The sequence below is a fragment of the Anomaloglossus baeobatrachus genome, chromosome 2, assembly GCF_048569485.1.
Source record: "Anomaloglossus baeobatrachus isolate aAnoBae1 chromosome 2, aAnoBae1.hap1, whole genome shotgun sequence".
In the NCBI taxonomy this organism is placed as follows: domain Eukaryota; kingdom Metazoa; phylum Chordata; class Amphibia; order Anura; family Aromobatidae; genus Anomaloglossus; species Anomaloglossus baeobatrachus.
In genome coordinates, this window is record NC_134354.1 from 367,278,602 (window position 1) to 367,298,105 (window position 19,504).

At 43.5% G+C, this 19,504-nt stretch overlaps 1 protein-coding gene across 1 annotated transcript in view; it reads left to right on the forward strand.

Annotated features, from left to right (window-relative positions):
- The first annotated feature begins 1,116 nt into the window (after positions 1–1,116).
- The window catches only part of LOC142291475 (protein argonaute-1), a 168,991-nt gene continuing 150,603 nt past the window's right edge, over positions 1,117–19,504 (forward strand). Inside the window, exon 1 of the mRNA XM_075336029.1 lies at positions 1,117–1,215. Coding sequence (XP_075192144.1) covers positions 1,191–1,215 — 25 coding nt within the window. The 5' untranslated portion in view covers positions 1,117–1,190. The remainder of the gene's footprint in view (positions 1,216–19,504) is intronic.

Genomic DNA, 19,504 nt, shown 5'->3' on the forward strand with positions numbered 1-19,504 from the left:
GCGGTAATCCGCGGCAAATCCGCGGCAAAAATAAGGTGCGGATTTGCCGCGAAAGTCGCGGATTTTCATGCAGAAAAATCCGCAGGTACATTCTACCGTGGACACACAGCCTTAAAAACGCGGATTCACATCTAAACCAAAAACACATTAAATAATGGAGAAAAGGCATAAAAAATGCAGCAAATATGGATTGTGTAGTTTGGTGCAGACAGCGGCAGAAACAAAAAACACCTGATTTATGCAACGTGTGAACATGGCCGTACAGACACAAATAAGCAACATGTATGAAGTGATGCTTATATAAATATAAGAAAATTCTGGCTGCTATGACAATGAATGAACAGTCCGGGGCGTCTGCTGAATGACCCTTACTGACAAATGGGTGTGGCTAGAGGTGTGGGCAAAATTTGCCGCGGCGCACTGTGCTACGCGCCGCAGACTTTGCCGGAGGTGGTTCACAAAACCGTCAGGAAAAAGTCCTGACGTGTGTGTGTGTGTGTGTGTGTGTGTGTGTGTGTGTGTGTGTGTGTGTGTGTGTGTGTGTGTGTGTGTGTGTGTGTGTGTGTGATTTCAGGAATCTCATAGACTTTGCTGGGACTGTAAAAAGCAGCGTTTTATTAGCATGGATTTGCAAGAAACCAAGGCAAATCTCCGCTATAATACGCAGCAGAAACTCCCAGTGTGAACATAGCCTCATCGTGGTCACTGTTTGTATCAGGATTTGCAGTCAAAAGCAGAAGGCCTGGATACCATATGGATTTGTGGTGACTCCGTATCATTGCTCGGTGGTCGCCCATACTTCGTGTTGCTCTTAGTAATAATTAACCTTTAATCACTAGTTATTGAGTCATTAATTACAATTATTTTTCTAAAGAAATCTTCCACTGGAGACTTGTTGGTTTCCAATAGCAACATAAAACGCGTCTGCGCAGTTTTGCTCGGCTCCTCGGCAGGGAAGAGCTATCAGAAAATAGAAATCCAAGCCTTTGTACGCGCGTGTGCTTCTAAATAAAGTTCATTGCGGTAAAAAAAGAAATGCCTGCGCGCAGTGATTGGTTGCTCGGCGGGGGCTCAGCTGCGCTTGCGTGGGCATGCTGGAGGCTTAGGCAATAGAGGCAGCAGCTGCAGAGGAGCAGCTAGGGACCAGGCAACCTTGTACAGAAGGGCTGAGAGCAAGCTGGGTGGATGGGATGGAAGCTGGACCTTCTACACCAGGTGAGCAATCACTACCCCGTGGAGAGGCAGCGGGAGTGCTGCAGTGTAAAGGAGGAGGGAGGAGAGTCTGCAAGGAACGTTCATGAAGCCCCTAAAGAAATGCAAATGAGCAATGTGATGCCAAGAGGAGGGGGTGGGGTAAACAATGGCATCACAGGGGATGTGAGTGGTCCTCGGGATGTTCATGGCACAGGTGGGAACTCGCAGCCTGCAGCTCTTCTCTGAAGTTTGTCAGTCCTGGCAGATGAGGGAGGATAGCATCAGGTGGTGAGGACCACCACTCTTATCTAATGGTGGAGCTCAGCCGGGGGCCGGAGCTGGAGGGCACTGATGTCCAGTAATGGTGATCTATAGCATCAGGTTGGTGCTGGTGAGGACCACCACCCTCATCACATGGTGGAGCGCAGCCAAGGGCCGGACCTTGAGGGCACTGATGTCCAGTAATGGTGATCTAAGCTATGGCATCAGGACCACCACCCTCATCACATGGTGGAGCGCAGCCAAGGGCCAGACCTTGAGGGCACTGATGTCCAGTAATGGTGATCTAAGCTATGGCATCAGGACCACCACCCTCATCACATGGTGGAGCGCAGCCAAGGGCCGGAGCTGAAGGGCACTGATGTCCAGTAATGGTGATTTAACCTATGGCATCAGGACCACCACCCTCATCACATGGTGGAGCGCAGCCAAGGGCCGGAGCTGAAGGGCACTGATGTCCAGTAATGGTGATTTAACCTATGGCATCAGGACCACCACCCTCATCACATGGTGGAGCGCAGCCAAGGGCCGGAGCTGAAGGGCACTGATGTCCAGTAATGATGATTTAACCTATGGCATCAGGACCACCACCCTCATCACATGGTGGAGCGCAGCCAAGGGCCGGAGCTGAAGGGCACTGATGTCCAGTAATGATGATTTAACCTATGGCATCAGGACCACCACCCTCATCACATGGTGGAGCGCAGCCAAGGGCCGGAGCTGAAGGGCACTGATGTCCAGTAATGGTGATTTAACCTATGGCATCAGGACCACCACCCTCATCACATGGTGGAGCGCAGCCAAGGGCCGGAGCTGAAGGGCACTGATGTCCAGTAATGGTGATTTAACCTATGGCATCAGGACCACCACCCTCATCACATGGTGGAGCGCAGCCAAGGGCCGGAGCTGAAGGGCACTGATGTCCAGTAATGGTGATTTAACCTATGGCATCAGGACCACCACCCTCATCACATGGTGGAGCGCAGCCAAGGGCCGGAGCTGAAGGGCACTGATGTCCAGTAATGATGATTTAACCTATGGCATCAGGACCACCACCCTCATCACATGGTGGGGTGTAAAAGGGGCCGGTGCTGGAGGGCACTGATGTCCAATAATGGTGACCTATGGCATCAGGTTGGTACTGGTCAGGACCCCCACCCTCATCACATGGTGGGGTGCAGCCAGGGGCTGGTGTCTTCATATTGACTTCTGAGTTAGAGGGTCTGTCTTTCTGTGGTGGGTTTTTCAATAATTGTGTTGTGCTGTAGTCTCATCTGTCTCGGGACTGTAATATCTCAAATGAGATTATTTGGGTTCACATTAAAATTTCATCCTAGCTATGAAGAAAAGCACCGACCTGGATGTGATCCGAGCAGAATACACTGGGTCTCATGTAGCGATACTCCCTACAAGTAATAGCCGGCAATCAGGAAACCTTTGATCAGTGAAGCCTGTTGGGTTGTCTGCTTGGATTTTAAAGGGAATCTGTCACCAATTTGACCTTTTTACACTGTTAAAGGGAACCTGTCAGGTGCAATATGCACCTAGAACCCCAAGCAGTTCTGGGTGCATACTGCTAATCCCTGCCTAACCGTCCCTGTATATACTAGAATAGATAAAGAGATCTTTAGAAAAAGTATTTCTAAAGATCCTTTATGATATGCTATGCAGGTACGTGCATAATTGCCGAAGACGCTGGGCAGTGGGCATTGAATAGCTTGTTAGCACACCCTTGTGGGCATGCTAACATATTAAGAGGGCAGAATGAGCACGGGAACTAACGCCCCTGCGACTAGTCGCTGACTTCATTAGCATATCATAAAGGATCATTAGAAGTACTTTTTCTAAAGATTTCTTTGTATGCTGTACTAGATACAGGGGCGGTTAGGCAGAGAATAGCAATATGCACCCAGAACTGCTCGTGGTTCTGGGTGCATATTGCACCTGACGGGTTCCCTTTAATGTGGGCACACTGGTTATAGAATGCTGACAATAGTCTTACCTTTATGTCTCATATCAGATGCCTTTGTTGCGGAAAAATCCTCTTTTATCCCTCTATGTAAATGAGCTCTTCTAGGCTATGGGATGGATGCTGCCTGGAAGATAACTCTGCTTCCAGAGATTATTCTAAATAAAAAGGACGTTACCAGTATGAGACAAGTCAGGCTGCTTTCACACATCCGGTTTTTGCAGTGCGGCTCAATCCGGATCAAAAACCTATGCAACGGATGCGGTGAAAAAAACGGATCTGTTGCATACGTTTTTCCATGCGGCCCGTCCGTATTTTTGACGGATTCGGGTTGATACTGAGCATGTGCAGTGCAAAAAAATCCATCCGGCGGCCGGATGCGGTTTTTGACGCAGGACGCCGCATCCGGCATCCATAGACTTGCTTGTAAATTGCGCCGCAATGCGTTTTTTTTTCGCCGCACAAAAAAAACGTGCCAGGCAACGTTCCATCCGGCCGCCGCATGGGCTAAATATGAATATCCGGCAAAAAACGGACGCAGCGCAAGGCCATGCGGCACAATACGGCGCTAATGCAAGTCTATGCGAAAAAAAACGCAACCGGCGGCAAAAAAAAGATTGCGTTTTTTCTGCAAAGCGCCGTATTGTGCCGCACTGCAAAAAAACGATGTGTGAAAGCAGCCTTGGTGGCTGAACTGGAGAATTTGTCTTCTTTCAAACACATTTTTTTGCAGCTCCCTAAGCTTTGCTTCATTGCAACAATGTTGCAGCACTGTCTGCCTGCAAACTGGAGGCTGAAGCTGAGAGGAACCTGCAGAAGTCAGGGCTCTTTTCCACTTGTGCATAGCTTCTGATGCGGGAGCATTGGAAGTGATATGCTAGTGGCCCTCTGCTGCAGGCGTCAGCCGAGGGTCATGCGACTGTGATGTGATCTTGTTATTGCATCACAGGAGCGGAGAAGATGGGGGGCAGCACTTTCTCCCCATCCCCTCCACGGCCTGTGTCTGCGTATATCGCACTGCAGTTACGTAACATGCGAGTGCAGTGCGATATTGGGGGGTGTGAGCTGAGATTCGCTGCAAAATACAGCATGCTGCGATTGCACTGAGAGCACGATTCGTGTGGAGAAATAACAGGAAAGAGGAAACTGGCTCATTGATTAACACTTGTGCGAGTGCAATCCTCCGGGTTTTATTTTTTTTTTCTATCGGATTACACTTTCACATACAAATCGCAGATGGAAAAGAGCCCTTCTAATCACACACAGCTCTTCGGTGAGAGCGGGCATCACGCCCTTTTATTGATGATAATCTCTGGAGGCGGAGTTATCTTCCAGGCAGTATCCGCCCCATAGCCTGGAACAGCTCATTTACATAAAGTGATAAAAGATGATTTCTCCACATCGAGGCTTCTCATATGAGACCTAAAGGTTTGGCTTTTTTCAGCATTCTATAATCTGTATGCCCATATTAACTGTTTAAAAAGGGACATACTAAAAAGAATGATGAAAAGGAATAAATAAAAAGAATGAGGATAATAACTTGTTAGGTGTATATTATGTAGATGTATAAAAGGTTTCTTGGGCAAGTTGCACATGGAATGAACATTATATATGTAGATTATAATAGAATGAACGCATATCCCATGTAACCAGGTGTATATTACGTTACCTGAGCATTATAGGTGTGGAATGATCATGAAATATCTGTAGATAATAGAAAATGAACGCATATGGCATATATATATATTATAGATATAGATAGACCTGGTTATATGGCATATGCATCCATTTTCCTGTAATCTACAGATATTTCATGATCATTTCACACCTATAATGTTCAGGTAACATAATATACACCTGGTTATATGGCATATGCATTAATTTTCCTATTATCTACAGATATTTCATGATCATTCCACACCTATAATGCTCAGGTAATGTAATATACACCTGGTTATATGCCATATGTTCATTCTCCTATTATCTATAGATATTTCATGATCATTCCACACCAATAATGCTCAGGTAACATAATATACACCTGGTTATATGGCATATGCATTCATTTTCCTATTATCTACAGATATTTCATGATCATTCCACACCTCTAATGCTCAGGTAACATAATATACACCTGGTTATATGCCATATGCATTCATTCTCCTATTATCTACAGATATTTCATGATCATTCCACACCTCTAATGCTCAGGTAACATAATATACACCTGGTTATATGCCATATGCATTCATTCTCCTATTATCTACAGATATTTCATGATCATTCCACACCTCTAATGCTCAGGTAACATAATATACACCTGGTTATATGCCATATGCATTCATTCTCCTATTATCTACAGATATTTCATGATCATTCCACACCTCTAATGCTCAGGTAACATAATATACACCTGGTTATATGCCATATGCGTTCATTCTCCTATTATCTACAGATATTTCATGATCATTCCACACCTCTAATGCTCAGGTAACATAATATACACCTGGTTATATGCCATATGCGTTCATTCTCCTATTATCTATAGATATTTCATGATCATTCCACACCTCTAATGCTCATATATAATGTTCATTCCATGTCTAACTTGCCCAAGAAACCTTTTATACATCTACATAATATACACCTAATAAGTTATTATCCTCATTCTTTTTATTTATTCCTTTTCATCATTCTTTTTAGTATGTCCCGTTTAAAAAGGTCAAAGTGGAGACATTCCCTTTTAAGTCCACCTCACGTAATAAGAAAAGTTTCCTATGCTTGGAGCAAATACAACATTATGCATTAGCAAAATGATTTCTGAAATGTGCTCCATTGGTGAAAGCTTCTTGGTTATGACTGATTACCGTATATCAGTGAAACGTAATCCATGAAAATACCTGTACAGCCAGTGATATTGCAGAATCAAGCTATAGGGAAAGCATTGGACAGGCCAGCGATTGTCTACCTGCAGCTCTTGCATGCACTATTCTATACCACAAGAGAAGGAGCCATATTCTGTCCATAGAGCAGCTTGGATTGACAGTCCTTATGTTAGCACCCCATCCCCCCTGCAGTTGCGTTCTCTGACAGAAGTGGTCAGTACCTAATTGCAAGGACTGAATTTTTAAACCAGAAAACCTAATTTCTTAAAGCTATCTGGTAACAAAATGGTCTTACAGAAAGCCCCACATTTCAGCTTTTGAGAATTTGTGTAACTGTAGTAAAATGAAAGCTAAAATCCCAAAGACCATCTTACAGACACGTGTCCCAAAGTGTTGGAGAATGCTAGAACTTATAGTCCATATTGTGCTATATAAATCTAATATATATTTAGAGTCACTGTTAATGTAATAGAGGCCACATGTATGGTACTGAGAATAAATGTCATGTATGTATGTTGAGGGATAATTAGGTAATTGGTGCCTGGCATATCTAGCCTTCTACCAAGTGAACAGTGTTGACGCAAACCTCTCTAGGGATGTTGGGTTCAGGCCAAATGCCTGTATCACAAGGTGGGAGAAGTAAAATTCATAAGGTGTGCACGGTGGAAAGCCTGGAAAATTTGGTAAACTAAGCAAATTATTATTTTATTGGCTCATATAGCAGGCAGTTTTCCTGTGTTCATATTCTAGCAGTTTAGTCTGAATGTATATATAATAGATGGTAAAGACATGGGTTCGGAGCAAGAGAAACAATATCTAGCCACACTTTTTTAACATCAAAATTACAACACCAATTAGGCAGCTCTAGACTTGAGTATGAGCAGAAATTCCCTCAATTACCCACCTTGTCACACTGAGGTTTGGGTTGTCTGAAGAATCATCTACCATGCTGACTGCACTCTTTTTTTTTTTTTTTTTTTTTTTACACAAATCATCAAGATCTGCTGCTGGCAGTTCCCTTGAAATTGCTGCCCACTGGAGGAGAAGTCTGGAGATACTGTTGGCCATGATTGAACATTTTAGGTCATGATGGGTGCTCACAGTAGCATCAGCAACATGCGGCATAGTATTATTTCGAAAAACTGTTCCTGGTACACTTTCACATTCTCTCATGAAGACTTGTTAATGGCGTTGCCCATGTAGTCTCCAGCTATCATTGCACTCAAGAAAAGGGAATGTGATATCAGACCTTGTCCTGGGATTTTGTGCATAATGTTCGTTAGCTAACATCCGTGTTAATTTGATTTGTTGGTGGGACCAGTGGTACATACAATTCTCCAAAGTGTCCCAGAAGCCATTTTTCAGGACCATGACAGGCCACATTCTGCTTATATTACTTTGTGGCCTAAACGTGTTTCCATATAATCTTATGGATCAAAACGTCCAGGGAATATTACAGATTATACAAAAAATCGCCAAATATTCCCAATATAAACATTTATTTATTATATTAAAAATTCCACACCACAGTGTAAATAAACAAGTGATCTCTAGATCATGTACATATAAAATGTTCCAGAAGACAATAAAATGTAAAAAGTTGACAAGGTTCACAGACCATTTAGAGCACAGGACTTAACTTAGGCTGGAAATATATCTTTGTTCAGCACCAGAAATTTATTGGAGCATATCAGTCCATAAGGTCCAGGCATATATATGCTGTTGCTCTTTCTGAAGTCCTTTTAAATGAACCGTCCACTTAGATGTCATACAGATATTCTTTCTCAATTCCTCCGCCTCGACGCGTTTCCCCACACGGCAAGTGTGGTTCATCAGGAGGCTATGAGTTTAAATACATTTAATCAGCATCAAAATATATAGGGATACACAGTTTTAAAGACATTATCACAATAGCATGAAGAAAATAGTAAATAGAGAAATAGAGAACCAATAATACATTTAGTACTTGCCAATTGCCAATTGGCAAGTACTAAATGTATTATTGGTTCTCTATTTACTATTTTCTTCATGCTATTGTGATAATGTCTTTAAAACTGTGTATCCCTATATATTTTGATGCTGATTAAATGTATTTAAACTCATAGCCTCCTGATGAACCACACTTGCCGTGTGGGGAAACGCGTCGAGGCGGAGGAATTGAGAAAGAATATCTGTATGACATCTAAGTGGACGGTTCATTTAAAAGGACTTCAGAAAGAGCAACAGCATATATATGCCTGGACCTTATGGACTGATATGCTCCAATAAATTTCTGGTGCTGAACAAAGATATATTTCCAGCCTAAGTTAAGTCCTGTGCTCTAAATGGTCTGTGAACCTTGTCAACTTTTTACATTTTATTGTCTTCTGGAACATTTTATATGTACATGATCTAGAGATCACTTGTTTATTTACACTGTGGTGTGGAATTTTTAATATAATAAATAAATGTTTATATTGGGAATATTTGGCGATTTTTTTTGGCTAAACGTGTTTCCAGCCTATGGTCTCCATCTGAAGACCAAGCAGGCACATCATAAAGAGTCCTTAAAGAGGTCACAAAAATCCTACTGATAGGATTACCACGTGGGATGGCATAATATATGGTAGCCAAACTCCTCTAAACTTTATTTCACATACACTAAAGGGTACTTTACATGCTGCAACATCGCTAACTATCTCGTTAGCGATGTGAAACTCTAGATCGCAAGTGCGATCTTTTGAGATCGCACATGCGTAAAATGACCTATGTGCGACCTCAAAAGATCGCACTTGCGATCTAGAATTTCACATTGCTAACGAGATCGCTAGCGATGTCGCAGTATGTAAAGTACCCTTAACAGTTCAGCATTAGATTAGTTTGGCAGTGGAACCAGTAATTTGGCTACGTTTTTTAACACAATGTCAGGCTGCATGTTTCTTGTGCTACTGTGAGCAGCCTGCGTGGCCTAAATGTGCTACCATCACCTGCAGCATCTCCGGACTTGTCTCCGATTGAGCACATATGAAACGTCATTGGGTGACTGGCAGTTGCAAAAGGAGCTGCTGGCAGTGGATCTTGATGATTTGTGTGAAAATTCTTCAAACAAGCATAAATAAACTCACTTATATCATGTCAAGGGATGTAAATGCGTGTATTTCTGTGCATGGCACTCATACTTTAATTAAGGCTTTGAAAATGTTGTTTCCATTATTTTCATAATTTACATAACATTTACATGTCTATCAATCCTGTGATTTTTGTATTTTTTTTTTTTTCTTTTCATAATTCCACAACTTTCCATTCATGATGTTGCAATTTTAATGTTGAGCAGTGTATATACTAACACCACACAATACCAGTAAGTAATAGTATATAGGCATATACTGTTCAGGAAATGAATAACTGCTGTAGTTGTTTCTAGATATTAGAACTGTAAGATAAAATAGGTGTGGTTAGATTGTGGGACTCCCGTTTCTCGGCTTCCTGATGTTGACATTTGCCTCTTGACATGATTGCCAGTGGCCTGGACAGTGAGCTCCTGAATGCTGCTATCAGGGGCGCTAAGCTGAGTGGATTCAGTCATCTGACCAGCTGTAGAGCAGCCTTTGAAAGCTGTACAGCCAAGGGCTTGCAAGTGCACGCGTTCTGTTTGCTATAGAACCTGGCCCCTCACATAGACTGCAGAGGAGGCCTGTAACCTTGACAACAAACTGCAAACTATAGATTCATCAATCACTCATCTTAAGAATGGGGAGGGTTTTTAGTAAAGTGCTTGTTATTCAGAACCACTTTGTAATTTTACCTATTCAATAACTTTTTTCTTTAACATGCAATAGTTGCTCTTAACGCATTCTAAAGTGTTCATCAGGACCTGGTTGTCCACTCCACTTTCCCCAAATAGCACTAGTGCTTTTTCTGCCACAGTTCATTTTACATATGCCTATTACCAGAGCAATTGAGCTGTACAAAACACACTTTGATTGAGGAGGCTGTGGTCTTCATTTGGCTTTATGGTCAATGTATGAACTGCAATTTCTGGACTGACCTCCTTATTGGCACAAATAGCCTCATAGGCAATATGTAAAGTAGTTAGTTTAGGAAATCTGTGGTTGGTCTCATAATAGTATTTCATATGTGGACCATGAAATGCAGATATTTGAAACTAAAATTACTGTCACGAGACTTACAGGCCAATCCACTTCAGAGAAACAGAATTGTTAGCTACCGAACATCAGACCTTCGTGTTCAATGTCAATCTACCTGGCAAAAATTAAGGGGCCCTAATGTTTGGTTTTTGCGGACAGGTTTTAGAATGATGCGTTCTAAAACCAAGGAATGAGGATTAATGTTAAGAATGTGATCCAGCTGTCTTCAAGGGATTGTCCACTACTCGGACAGCCACTTTTTAGAGTTCTTGCACCCGTTAAAATAAAAACACTCGAGTCCCTTTCACACTGCGTTTTGTCCTCTCGTCTGTGGTCTTCTCAGTGCTTGCGTCCAAACCCACCTCAAAACGTGACGATGACTTTTTATGTACTAATGGGGCCATTGATTATAATGGTGCAGATGGATTCACCATGTGTCATGTACCATTTTCAGGCTTATATACATATTGGAGGCGGACACCCAGAAGCAGTTTACTACATTCTGGGTGTCCGACTTCAGTAGGCATACACGTCCAAAACTGGTGCATGACAGAACACACGATGACTCCATCGGTGCATGCATCTGTATCCTGTTTTGCGAGGGTTTGGACTTAAGTAAGTTTTAATGGGACGACTGAACGGAGGACAATCGTGGTGTGAAAAGACCCTTATTCTCACCATCGATGTGGGTCCAGTGGTGTCTTCACTTGCCCTACCGGGGCTCACCTGACTTTGGGTGCAGGGCTTGCATGTTAGCAATCAGCACTGGCTGCAATCTACCAGCCTTTAGACGTATCAAACATCAAGGGAAAGTGAGCGGACAGGCGCAGCTGGAGGGTGAAGCCAGCGCTGATTCGGCGAGGGGCTCACATGCTATAACATCTCGTGAACCCCGGGAGAACGAGTGCCAACACTACTGGAACGGTACCGATGGGGAGAATGTGTAGCTATTTTAATTGGGGGCAAACACTGAGAGAAGGGGTTGTCTGACTAGTGGACAGCCCCTTTAAGTAAATATAAAGGGCCGTATTTGATTACACAGGGTTTTGTCTTTTCTTGGCTTACTTTAGGTAAGGTAAATAATCAGAGCTCCGATAGAAGGTGGTGGGAAGTATTATTTTAATGTTTCTATTTATTTAAATGGTTGTTAATATCATAGAAAGTAATGGAAAATCCCTAGGACTGGGCGTTTGAATTCTCAGAAGCCCACTAAGTCTGAGAAGCAATGGCTTTACAGGGGTACTGCAGTTAGACCCCTGCTGATGAGAAAGTGGTATTGTATGTCTTGGAGAACTGCTACCATTAGCTCGCTAGCATTTTTTACCTTGAGCCTATTGTAATTCAAAACATATAAATGTTTCTCATTTTGGGGTACAAATATATTAACATTTCTTAACTTTTGGGGAGACCAGTAAAAATAAAACTCGCTGTGTGTTTAGTTGCTGACTAGAGATGAGCTATCTGAGGTTCAGTACGAACGAAGATTTTTCCAAGAAAACGGAGTTCGGATGCTTTATGAGATGAAACCACTCGCTCGCGCATCGCTGTGCTCGGGTACGCTCGGTGCTGAGCCCAGTGCGAGCCGTTTGCAGTGTTTCAGTCACTTCAAATGAAGTTGAGATCATTCTGGGTCCCAAACCAAATTTTAAAGTTCAGCTGGATCAGCAGAAGCTGACTTCTACGGGTCCGCTCACCTCTAGCACTGACCAGACCTGAGTGAGGCTATGCAGGGTTCTCATGCTTCAGTGCAGCCGCCAGGCAACTCCTGGGACCTTTTTGGCAGCTTTTTTCTTAAATCCCTCTCTGTTCTTAAAGGAAAAAACCCCTTTAAGTTACTTGTGACTTTTTTTTTTTCTTATTGCGGTTGATGTCTTTTTGATATGTCATATTTAAGCTGCTCTGTTTTTTTTTTTTATAATACTTGACTTTGACAAAACTTTGTTTATGTATAGATGCACATATTCTGTATATGTTATTCTATGGGGAAAATCTGCAATTAACACTCAGCGCACCCATAAGAGAAATTGACATTTTGCAGATTTGAAAAACGAAAGAACACAGCGGATATGAGAGATTTATAAATCCCATCCTCTTTGCTGACAATGTAAGACGCCTATGTTTTTGACGCAACAAAATTTGAAGCATCAAAAGCTCATTATGGGCAGTTAGCCTAAGGCTGTGTGCCCACGGTCAGTGTTTGCTGCGTTTTGGATTCATCGTGCTTCAGCTGTGTCCAAAATGCTACGTCATACAGTACAAGCACAGTGGATGGATTTCTAGAAATCCCGTGCCCACTGTGGTTGTTTTTTCTGCAGCACACACTGACCTGCAGTGTGGCTTTCCAGAACGCAGAATGTCAATTGTTTGCTGTGGATTTGCATGCGTCCTCCGTAGGGAGAACACAAGCGAGAGACCACAACGCACTGAGCCCTGATCATGGGTTCGAGCAGCTGCAGTCTACTGCGTTCTCCTGCGGAGGAGACGCGCGGCCCCGCAGGTCAGGACCCGCTGCGTCCAGAACACTGCAAGTCCTGATCGTGGGCACTTTTTTTTTTTTTTTCTTTTCTTTTTTTTCATCTGCATTTTTGGATACCAATGAATGCTATGGAAGTAGATAATATAAATAGACAGACATATAGGCATATAATTGCACAACCCCCAACATGTAATAAAAGTTCACCCTGAGGAGCTTATTGGACAGCTTTTATGATTAAATAAATGAAAATAAACCAAAATTGTCAGTGACTCCCATTACTAACCCAGTAAGTGAAAAGAAAAAAAGCCACAAATAGAATCTTGTCTCATTCATGATGCCCATTGTTTGGACATACCATAAAGAGAGCCTATCTGCAGGATTAAAGGCCCAGTCACACACAACGACTTACCAGCGATCCCGAAAACGATGTGACCTGATGGGGATCGCTGGTAAGTCGCTGGGAGGTCGCAGGTGAGATGTCACACAGTCAGATCTTATCAGCGATGCAGAAACAATACAGGTCGCAGTAGCGACCTGTATAACGATCTCAGCAGTCACTGTGACCCTGGCACACAGTGTCAAACACAGCGATGTGTCCTGCCCAGCAGGACATCGCCTTTGAAGAAAATGGCCTGGACCATTCTGCAACGACTAGAGATCTCACAGCAGGGGCCTGATCGCTGGTAGGTGTCACACATAACAAGATCGCTAACGGGATCGCTACTGCGTCACCAAACGGTGACTCAGCAGCGATGTCGCTAGCGATCTCGTTGTGTGACGGTACCTTTAGCACTATAAAGTAAATAGATGGCCATAATGGGGCTGTGATGCTGATTTAAATTGATACCTGCAGTGAGGAAATTTGAGCTTTTGGTTGCTGAATAATCCTCCTCTAAAGTTTTCATGATGAAGTCATCCATGTATCTGGGGCGGGGTAGGGTCGTCTTCTTCTCCGCCTGCCTCCTCCTTATTGTACACAGCCACAGATTATTCAGTGACCTGCCTCCTTTTTGAAATTCTGCACCTCTGCCATGATTACGGTGGGCAGCACATGCCCAGTGTGATTCTGCGGACAGTTTCCAGGTCTTCAAGAAAATGGCTCATGTGCAGATCAAAATTTCAGCTTAATGACCTCTTACGGTATTTTAGGCAAAATCTTAATATGCTGCGCATGCGCAGATCGAGATTTCGGCTTAAAGAAGAGGCCATTGTGCTGAAATCTCCATCTGCGCATGCGCCACATCTAGTGCCATTTTATTGAAGACTTGCAGACTGCCTCTAAGCTCACACTGCGCGCTCAAGGCTCACTGCAATAATGGCAGTGGTGGAGGTGCAGAATTTAAAGGAGGAGGCAGGTCACTGAATAATCAGTGATCTATAGAAGAAACGGGAGGCAGGTGCCAGATTTATTTATTTTTTTGCTTAGAACAATGATTTACTATGTCATTTTTCACTCTAGAAAAGTTGGAGAAAACATTGCTGGTCCTCAGTATATTTAGAAGAAAATGGTGCATGCTGGACCTTCTCTCTGTTCATTGTCTATAGGAAATCTAGAGAAAGTGGAGCACAGCAGTAGACTACCGTAATTCCTGCCCTCCCATAGACGGTGAATGAGCAGAAGTCAAGAGCACTATTCTGGATGGGGCTCTACATAGCCCCTGTTCTTTGGATCCCAGCAGGCGAACCCCCAGTGACCACTAAGTTACCCTATTTCCTAAGAGTAGGGGACAACAGTCAATTCTTAGAATACCCATTTGGTGACATGATTTCCACTGAACAATGTTGCTCATGATGCAATGCGTTTATATAACACATATTAATTGGAATTCACAAAAACTATAAAACGTCCATCTCACAGGGTTTGACTTAGGCCAAGTTCACACAGGGCATCTTTTGCTGCATTATTGGTGCTTTTTTGAGGCTACAAAGATGCACCTACATGCATGCATTTTTTTTTTTCCCAGCAAAGTCTGAGATTTCTATTTTGCTGTCCACACTGGGCATCTTTTGTTGGCTGCGGTTTTCAAGATGCAGCATGTCAATTCTTTTTGCATTTTTTTTCCCAGCGTTTTTGAGCCCTTCCAGTCAATACATTTGACCTAAACCCATTGGGCAAAACGCGTAAAAATTGCATTGCATTTTTTTGTGCATTTTTGCCGCGTTATTTGGGACAAAAACGCTGCATCTTTGTGGTTAAAAAAAAAGAAAAAAAAAAAGCTGCGTGTGAACATACCCTTAGGCCTTGTGCGCACTAGGCGTTGTTGCCGCGTTTTTAGCGGCGTTTTTTACCGCGTTTTTGTGCTGAAAACGCAGTGACATTGCTTCCCCAGCAATGTCAATGGGTTTTCATAAGTGCTGTCCGCACACAGCGTTTTTTTTTAGCTGCGTTTTTGTGGTGACCACAAAAACGCAGCATGTCAATTATTTCTGCGTTTTTCACTGCGTTTTTCACCCATTGAATTCAATGAGATGTTAAAAACGCAATGAAAAATGCATATAGCCGCGTTTCTATGACTAAAAACGCAGCTATAAACGCAAGGGGTGGGTACTACAGTGACGTGTACAGGAAGAGGATTCCTTCTGTTGGTAAACACAGAAGCGTGAATCCTCCCGGTACCGTCACCGCTGCGTCCACCTCCCGTCCTGTGCATGTCAGCTCCGTGCGGCGCCATGTCTGGGCGGGAGGTGGAGGCAGCGGCGAAAATCAAAGTGAACAGTAGAAAAAAAAAAAATGTCATATATACTCACCTGTCTCCCGGTGCCATGCCCGCTCCCATCTCCTCCCGGTCCCGCCGCTCTGGCTGTGTGCCCGGGGCAGGACCTTGCTTGCAGGACCTGGCGCTGATCACCTGATGCAGTCACCTGACGCATCAGCTGATCGTAGTCTCGCCGGCTTTTTCGCGCCTGGCCGGCTATCAGCTGATCCTGCCGTCAGGGGACTTCATCAGCTGATTACCGGCAGCTGCTGCAGCGATCGGACGGGATCAGACTCCTGTCCAATCGATCGCTCCAGGAGCTGCCGGTAATCAGCACAGCACATAAGTGAGTATTGTTTTTTTTTTTTTTTTTTTCTACTGATGCATCAGCTGATTGTATAATCGGCTTTTATACAATCAGCTGATGTGTGATGTGATTCAGGCACTTGATCCTGACACATCATCTGATCGCTTTGCCTTCCAGCAAACCGATCAGATGATATTGGATCCGGATTGGACGGCGCGGGACCCTGACCCAGGATTACTGCGGAGGGGGGTTTATTTCAATAAAGATGGAGTCACTAATTGTGTTGTGTTTTATTTCTAATAAAAATATTTTTCTGTGTGTTGTGTTTTTTTTTTTTATCATTACTAGAAATTCATGGTGGCCATGTCTAATATTGGCGTGACACCATGAATTTCGGGCTTAGGGCTAGCTGATAATATACAGCTAGCCCTAACTCCATTATTACCCGGCTAGCCACCCGGCTTCAGGGCAGCTGGAAGAGTTGGATACAGCGCCAGAAGATGGCGCTTCTATGAAAGCGCCATTTTCTGGGGTGGCTGCGGACTGCAATTCGCAGTGGGGGTGCCCAGAAAGCATGGGCACCCTGCACTGTGGATTCCAATCCCCAGCTGCCTAGTTGTACCCGGCTGGACTCAAAAATTAGGCGAAGCCCACGTCATTTTTTTTTTTTTTAATTATTTCATGAAATAATTAAAAAAAAGGGCTTCTCTATATTTTTGGTTCCCAGCCGGGTACAAATAGGCAGCTGGGGGTTGGGGGCAGCCCGTACCTGCCTGCTGTACCCGGCTAGCATACAAAAATATGGCGAAGCCCATGTCATTTTTTTTTTCTTTTTGGACAAAAAACTGCATACAGTCCTGGATGGAGGATGCTGAGACTTGTAGTTCTGCAGCTGCTGTCTGCTCTCCTGCATACACTAGTGAATGGAGGATGCTGAGCCTTGTAGTTCTGCAGCTGCTGTCTGCTCTCCTGCATACACTAGTGAATGGAGGATGCTGAGACTTGTAGTTCTGCAGCTGCCGTCTGCTCTCCTGCATACACTAGTGAATGGAGGATGCTTAGACTTGTAGTTCTGCAGCTGCTGTCTGCTCTCCTGCATACACTAGTGAATGGAGGATGCTGAGACTTGTAGTTCTGCAGCTGCTGTCTGCTCTCCTGCATACACTAGTGAATGGAGGATGCTGAGACTTGTAGTTCTGCAGCTGCTGTCTGCTCTCCTGCATACACTAGTTCTGCAGCTGTCTGCTCTCCTGCATACAATGAACATTTTGAAGGAAATGACATCAGACCTTTTTTTTTTTTTTTTTTTCATCAACAATCTTTAATGGCATTGTGCACTGATTAAAAACGCAGTGAGCAAAAACGCAGCAAAAAACGCACCAAATCGCGGCAAAACGCATGCGTTTTTGCCGCGTTTTTTAGCCGCGGGTGCGTTTTTTAGACAAAAACGCGCATAAAAACGCAGCGTGAAAAAAACGCCTAGTGCGCACATACCTTTATACATGTTTTGTTATGATCTCTACACATGTGAATACTATAGGGCTGGATTTTGTATATACTTTCCCTTTTGGTTTTATACATTCCTCACTCGCTAATGCATGAACTATTTACAGTTTCATTCAAGGTGTGACTTGTAAGTATTGCTGAGCCATTTGTCTTACTCTTTATGGATTTATGTCTCTTCTTCTTGACCTAGGGATTCCTGTACATATAGGTCTTCTGTTTTCCAGCTTGCATTATAATAAAACTATAGATCAAAGGGTTTGTTGTCTCCTATTGAGCTTTGTGGAGGTATATTCCACATATTGTTTGCGGTCATACAATTGTCAGGATTCTTTTATTATGACTAGTGATGGGCGAACCCGAACTGTAAAGTTCGGGGTCCGTACTGAACACATTGTGTTCATGCACACGGTCCTGAGCACGAGTTTTCCTGGGAAACCAGTGTAACAGTTCGGGTCCAGGGGCTGTAAAAATGCGCATTATTAAAAAAACATTATGATTATACTAACCCGTTCAGCAACGCGTTCTACAGACTCGCTATCTTCCGGCCGCTTCTGCTTCCGGGTCCGATCATTAACTTCCATTCACTCCACTGCTCGTCACTCTGCAGTCTTCAGGTTTTTTTGGCTGTGTTCGTGGTAACGTCAAGGTTGGACTCGATTGAACTTTGACTATCACTGTCGGGGTACGGTTCCACTTCCGTACAGCTTCCGATGCAAGAGCATTGGAAGCGATATGCTAATGACCCTCTTCTGCGAGGGTCATGCGACTGTGATGTGATCAGGTCACCACTGCAGAGAAGAGGGAGGGAGCACTTTTTCTCCATCTCCTCCATCTACAATGTATGGACAGATTCCAGGTTACTCAAACAGCCAATCACAGATGCCCATTCTGCATGACAGCATCTGTGATTGGCTGTTGGGTTACTCAAACATATAGGAGTGTAAAAATAAATAACTAAAAAAATGACGTAGCTCTCTGCGGTATTTTTGATTTTCAGCACAGATAAAGCGGACGGCTATGGGCTGCCACCCCATCTGCCTGGCTTTACCTTGGCTGGCGATCAAAATACAGGGAAGCCCATTCATTTTTTTTCTTTCAAATTATTTAAAAAAATAATTTAAAAAAATGTGTGAGATCCCACCATATTTTGATCGCCAGTCGGGTGAAACCAGGCAGCTGGGGGCTGAGATTCTCAGCGTGGTAAGGCCCAAGCGTTCTGGGCCCCCCATGCTAAATACCCTAGCCACCCCTGGAAATGGCGCATTGTTTCTTAGCGCCATTTCCAGGCGCTTTACCCGACTCGTCCAGCGGCCCCTGGCACGCTGGGTAATAAAGGGGTTAATGCCCGCTTTGTATTCTCAGCTGATACTAAGCCCAAAATTCATGGTGTCATGCCAAATTAGACATGGCCACCATGAATCTGTAGTAAACCATAAAATAAAAACAACACTTAGAATAATTTTTTTTATTAGAAATAAAATAAAGTTAGAGAGTCCATCTTTATTATAAAAAAAAAAAAATCCTTAGTCCGACGTAATCACGTGAGAGAAATGTCAGCTCTGCTTCACTGCACTGTACAAACAAGCCTCTATGCAGAGTGAGAACCAGGGAAAGAAATGTCAGCTCTGTTTCATTGCTCTGTACAGACAAGCGGCTATACAGACCAAGAAACAGACTGACACTGACAGTCAAAATTCAATAGAGTCCATGGCTAAACCATGGACTCGGGTGAGCCCTGACGTCACTGCGAACATTGTCGAAAAAGCCGAAGACTGCCGAGTGACTAGCAGTGCAGTGAATGCCACCGGAAGTTAATGATCGGTAGCAGAAGCGTCTGGCGAAACAGCGTCCGCAGGACGCATCGCAGTATTGGTAAGTGTAATGAAAATGTTTATTATTAACTATAGTCTTTACTAGCTGTACTACCCGGCTTTGCCCAGGTTAATAACTGCTGTTAACAAAATAGAATGTATTAACAAAAATGTATTCTGCACACAAAAACCACAAAACAAATAGAAATGTAATTATTAAAAGGCAAAAACTAATCTAGAAGCATTTCACAACA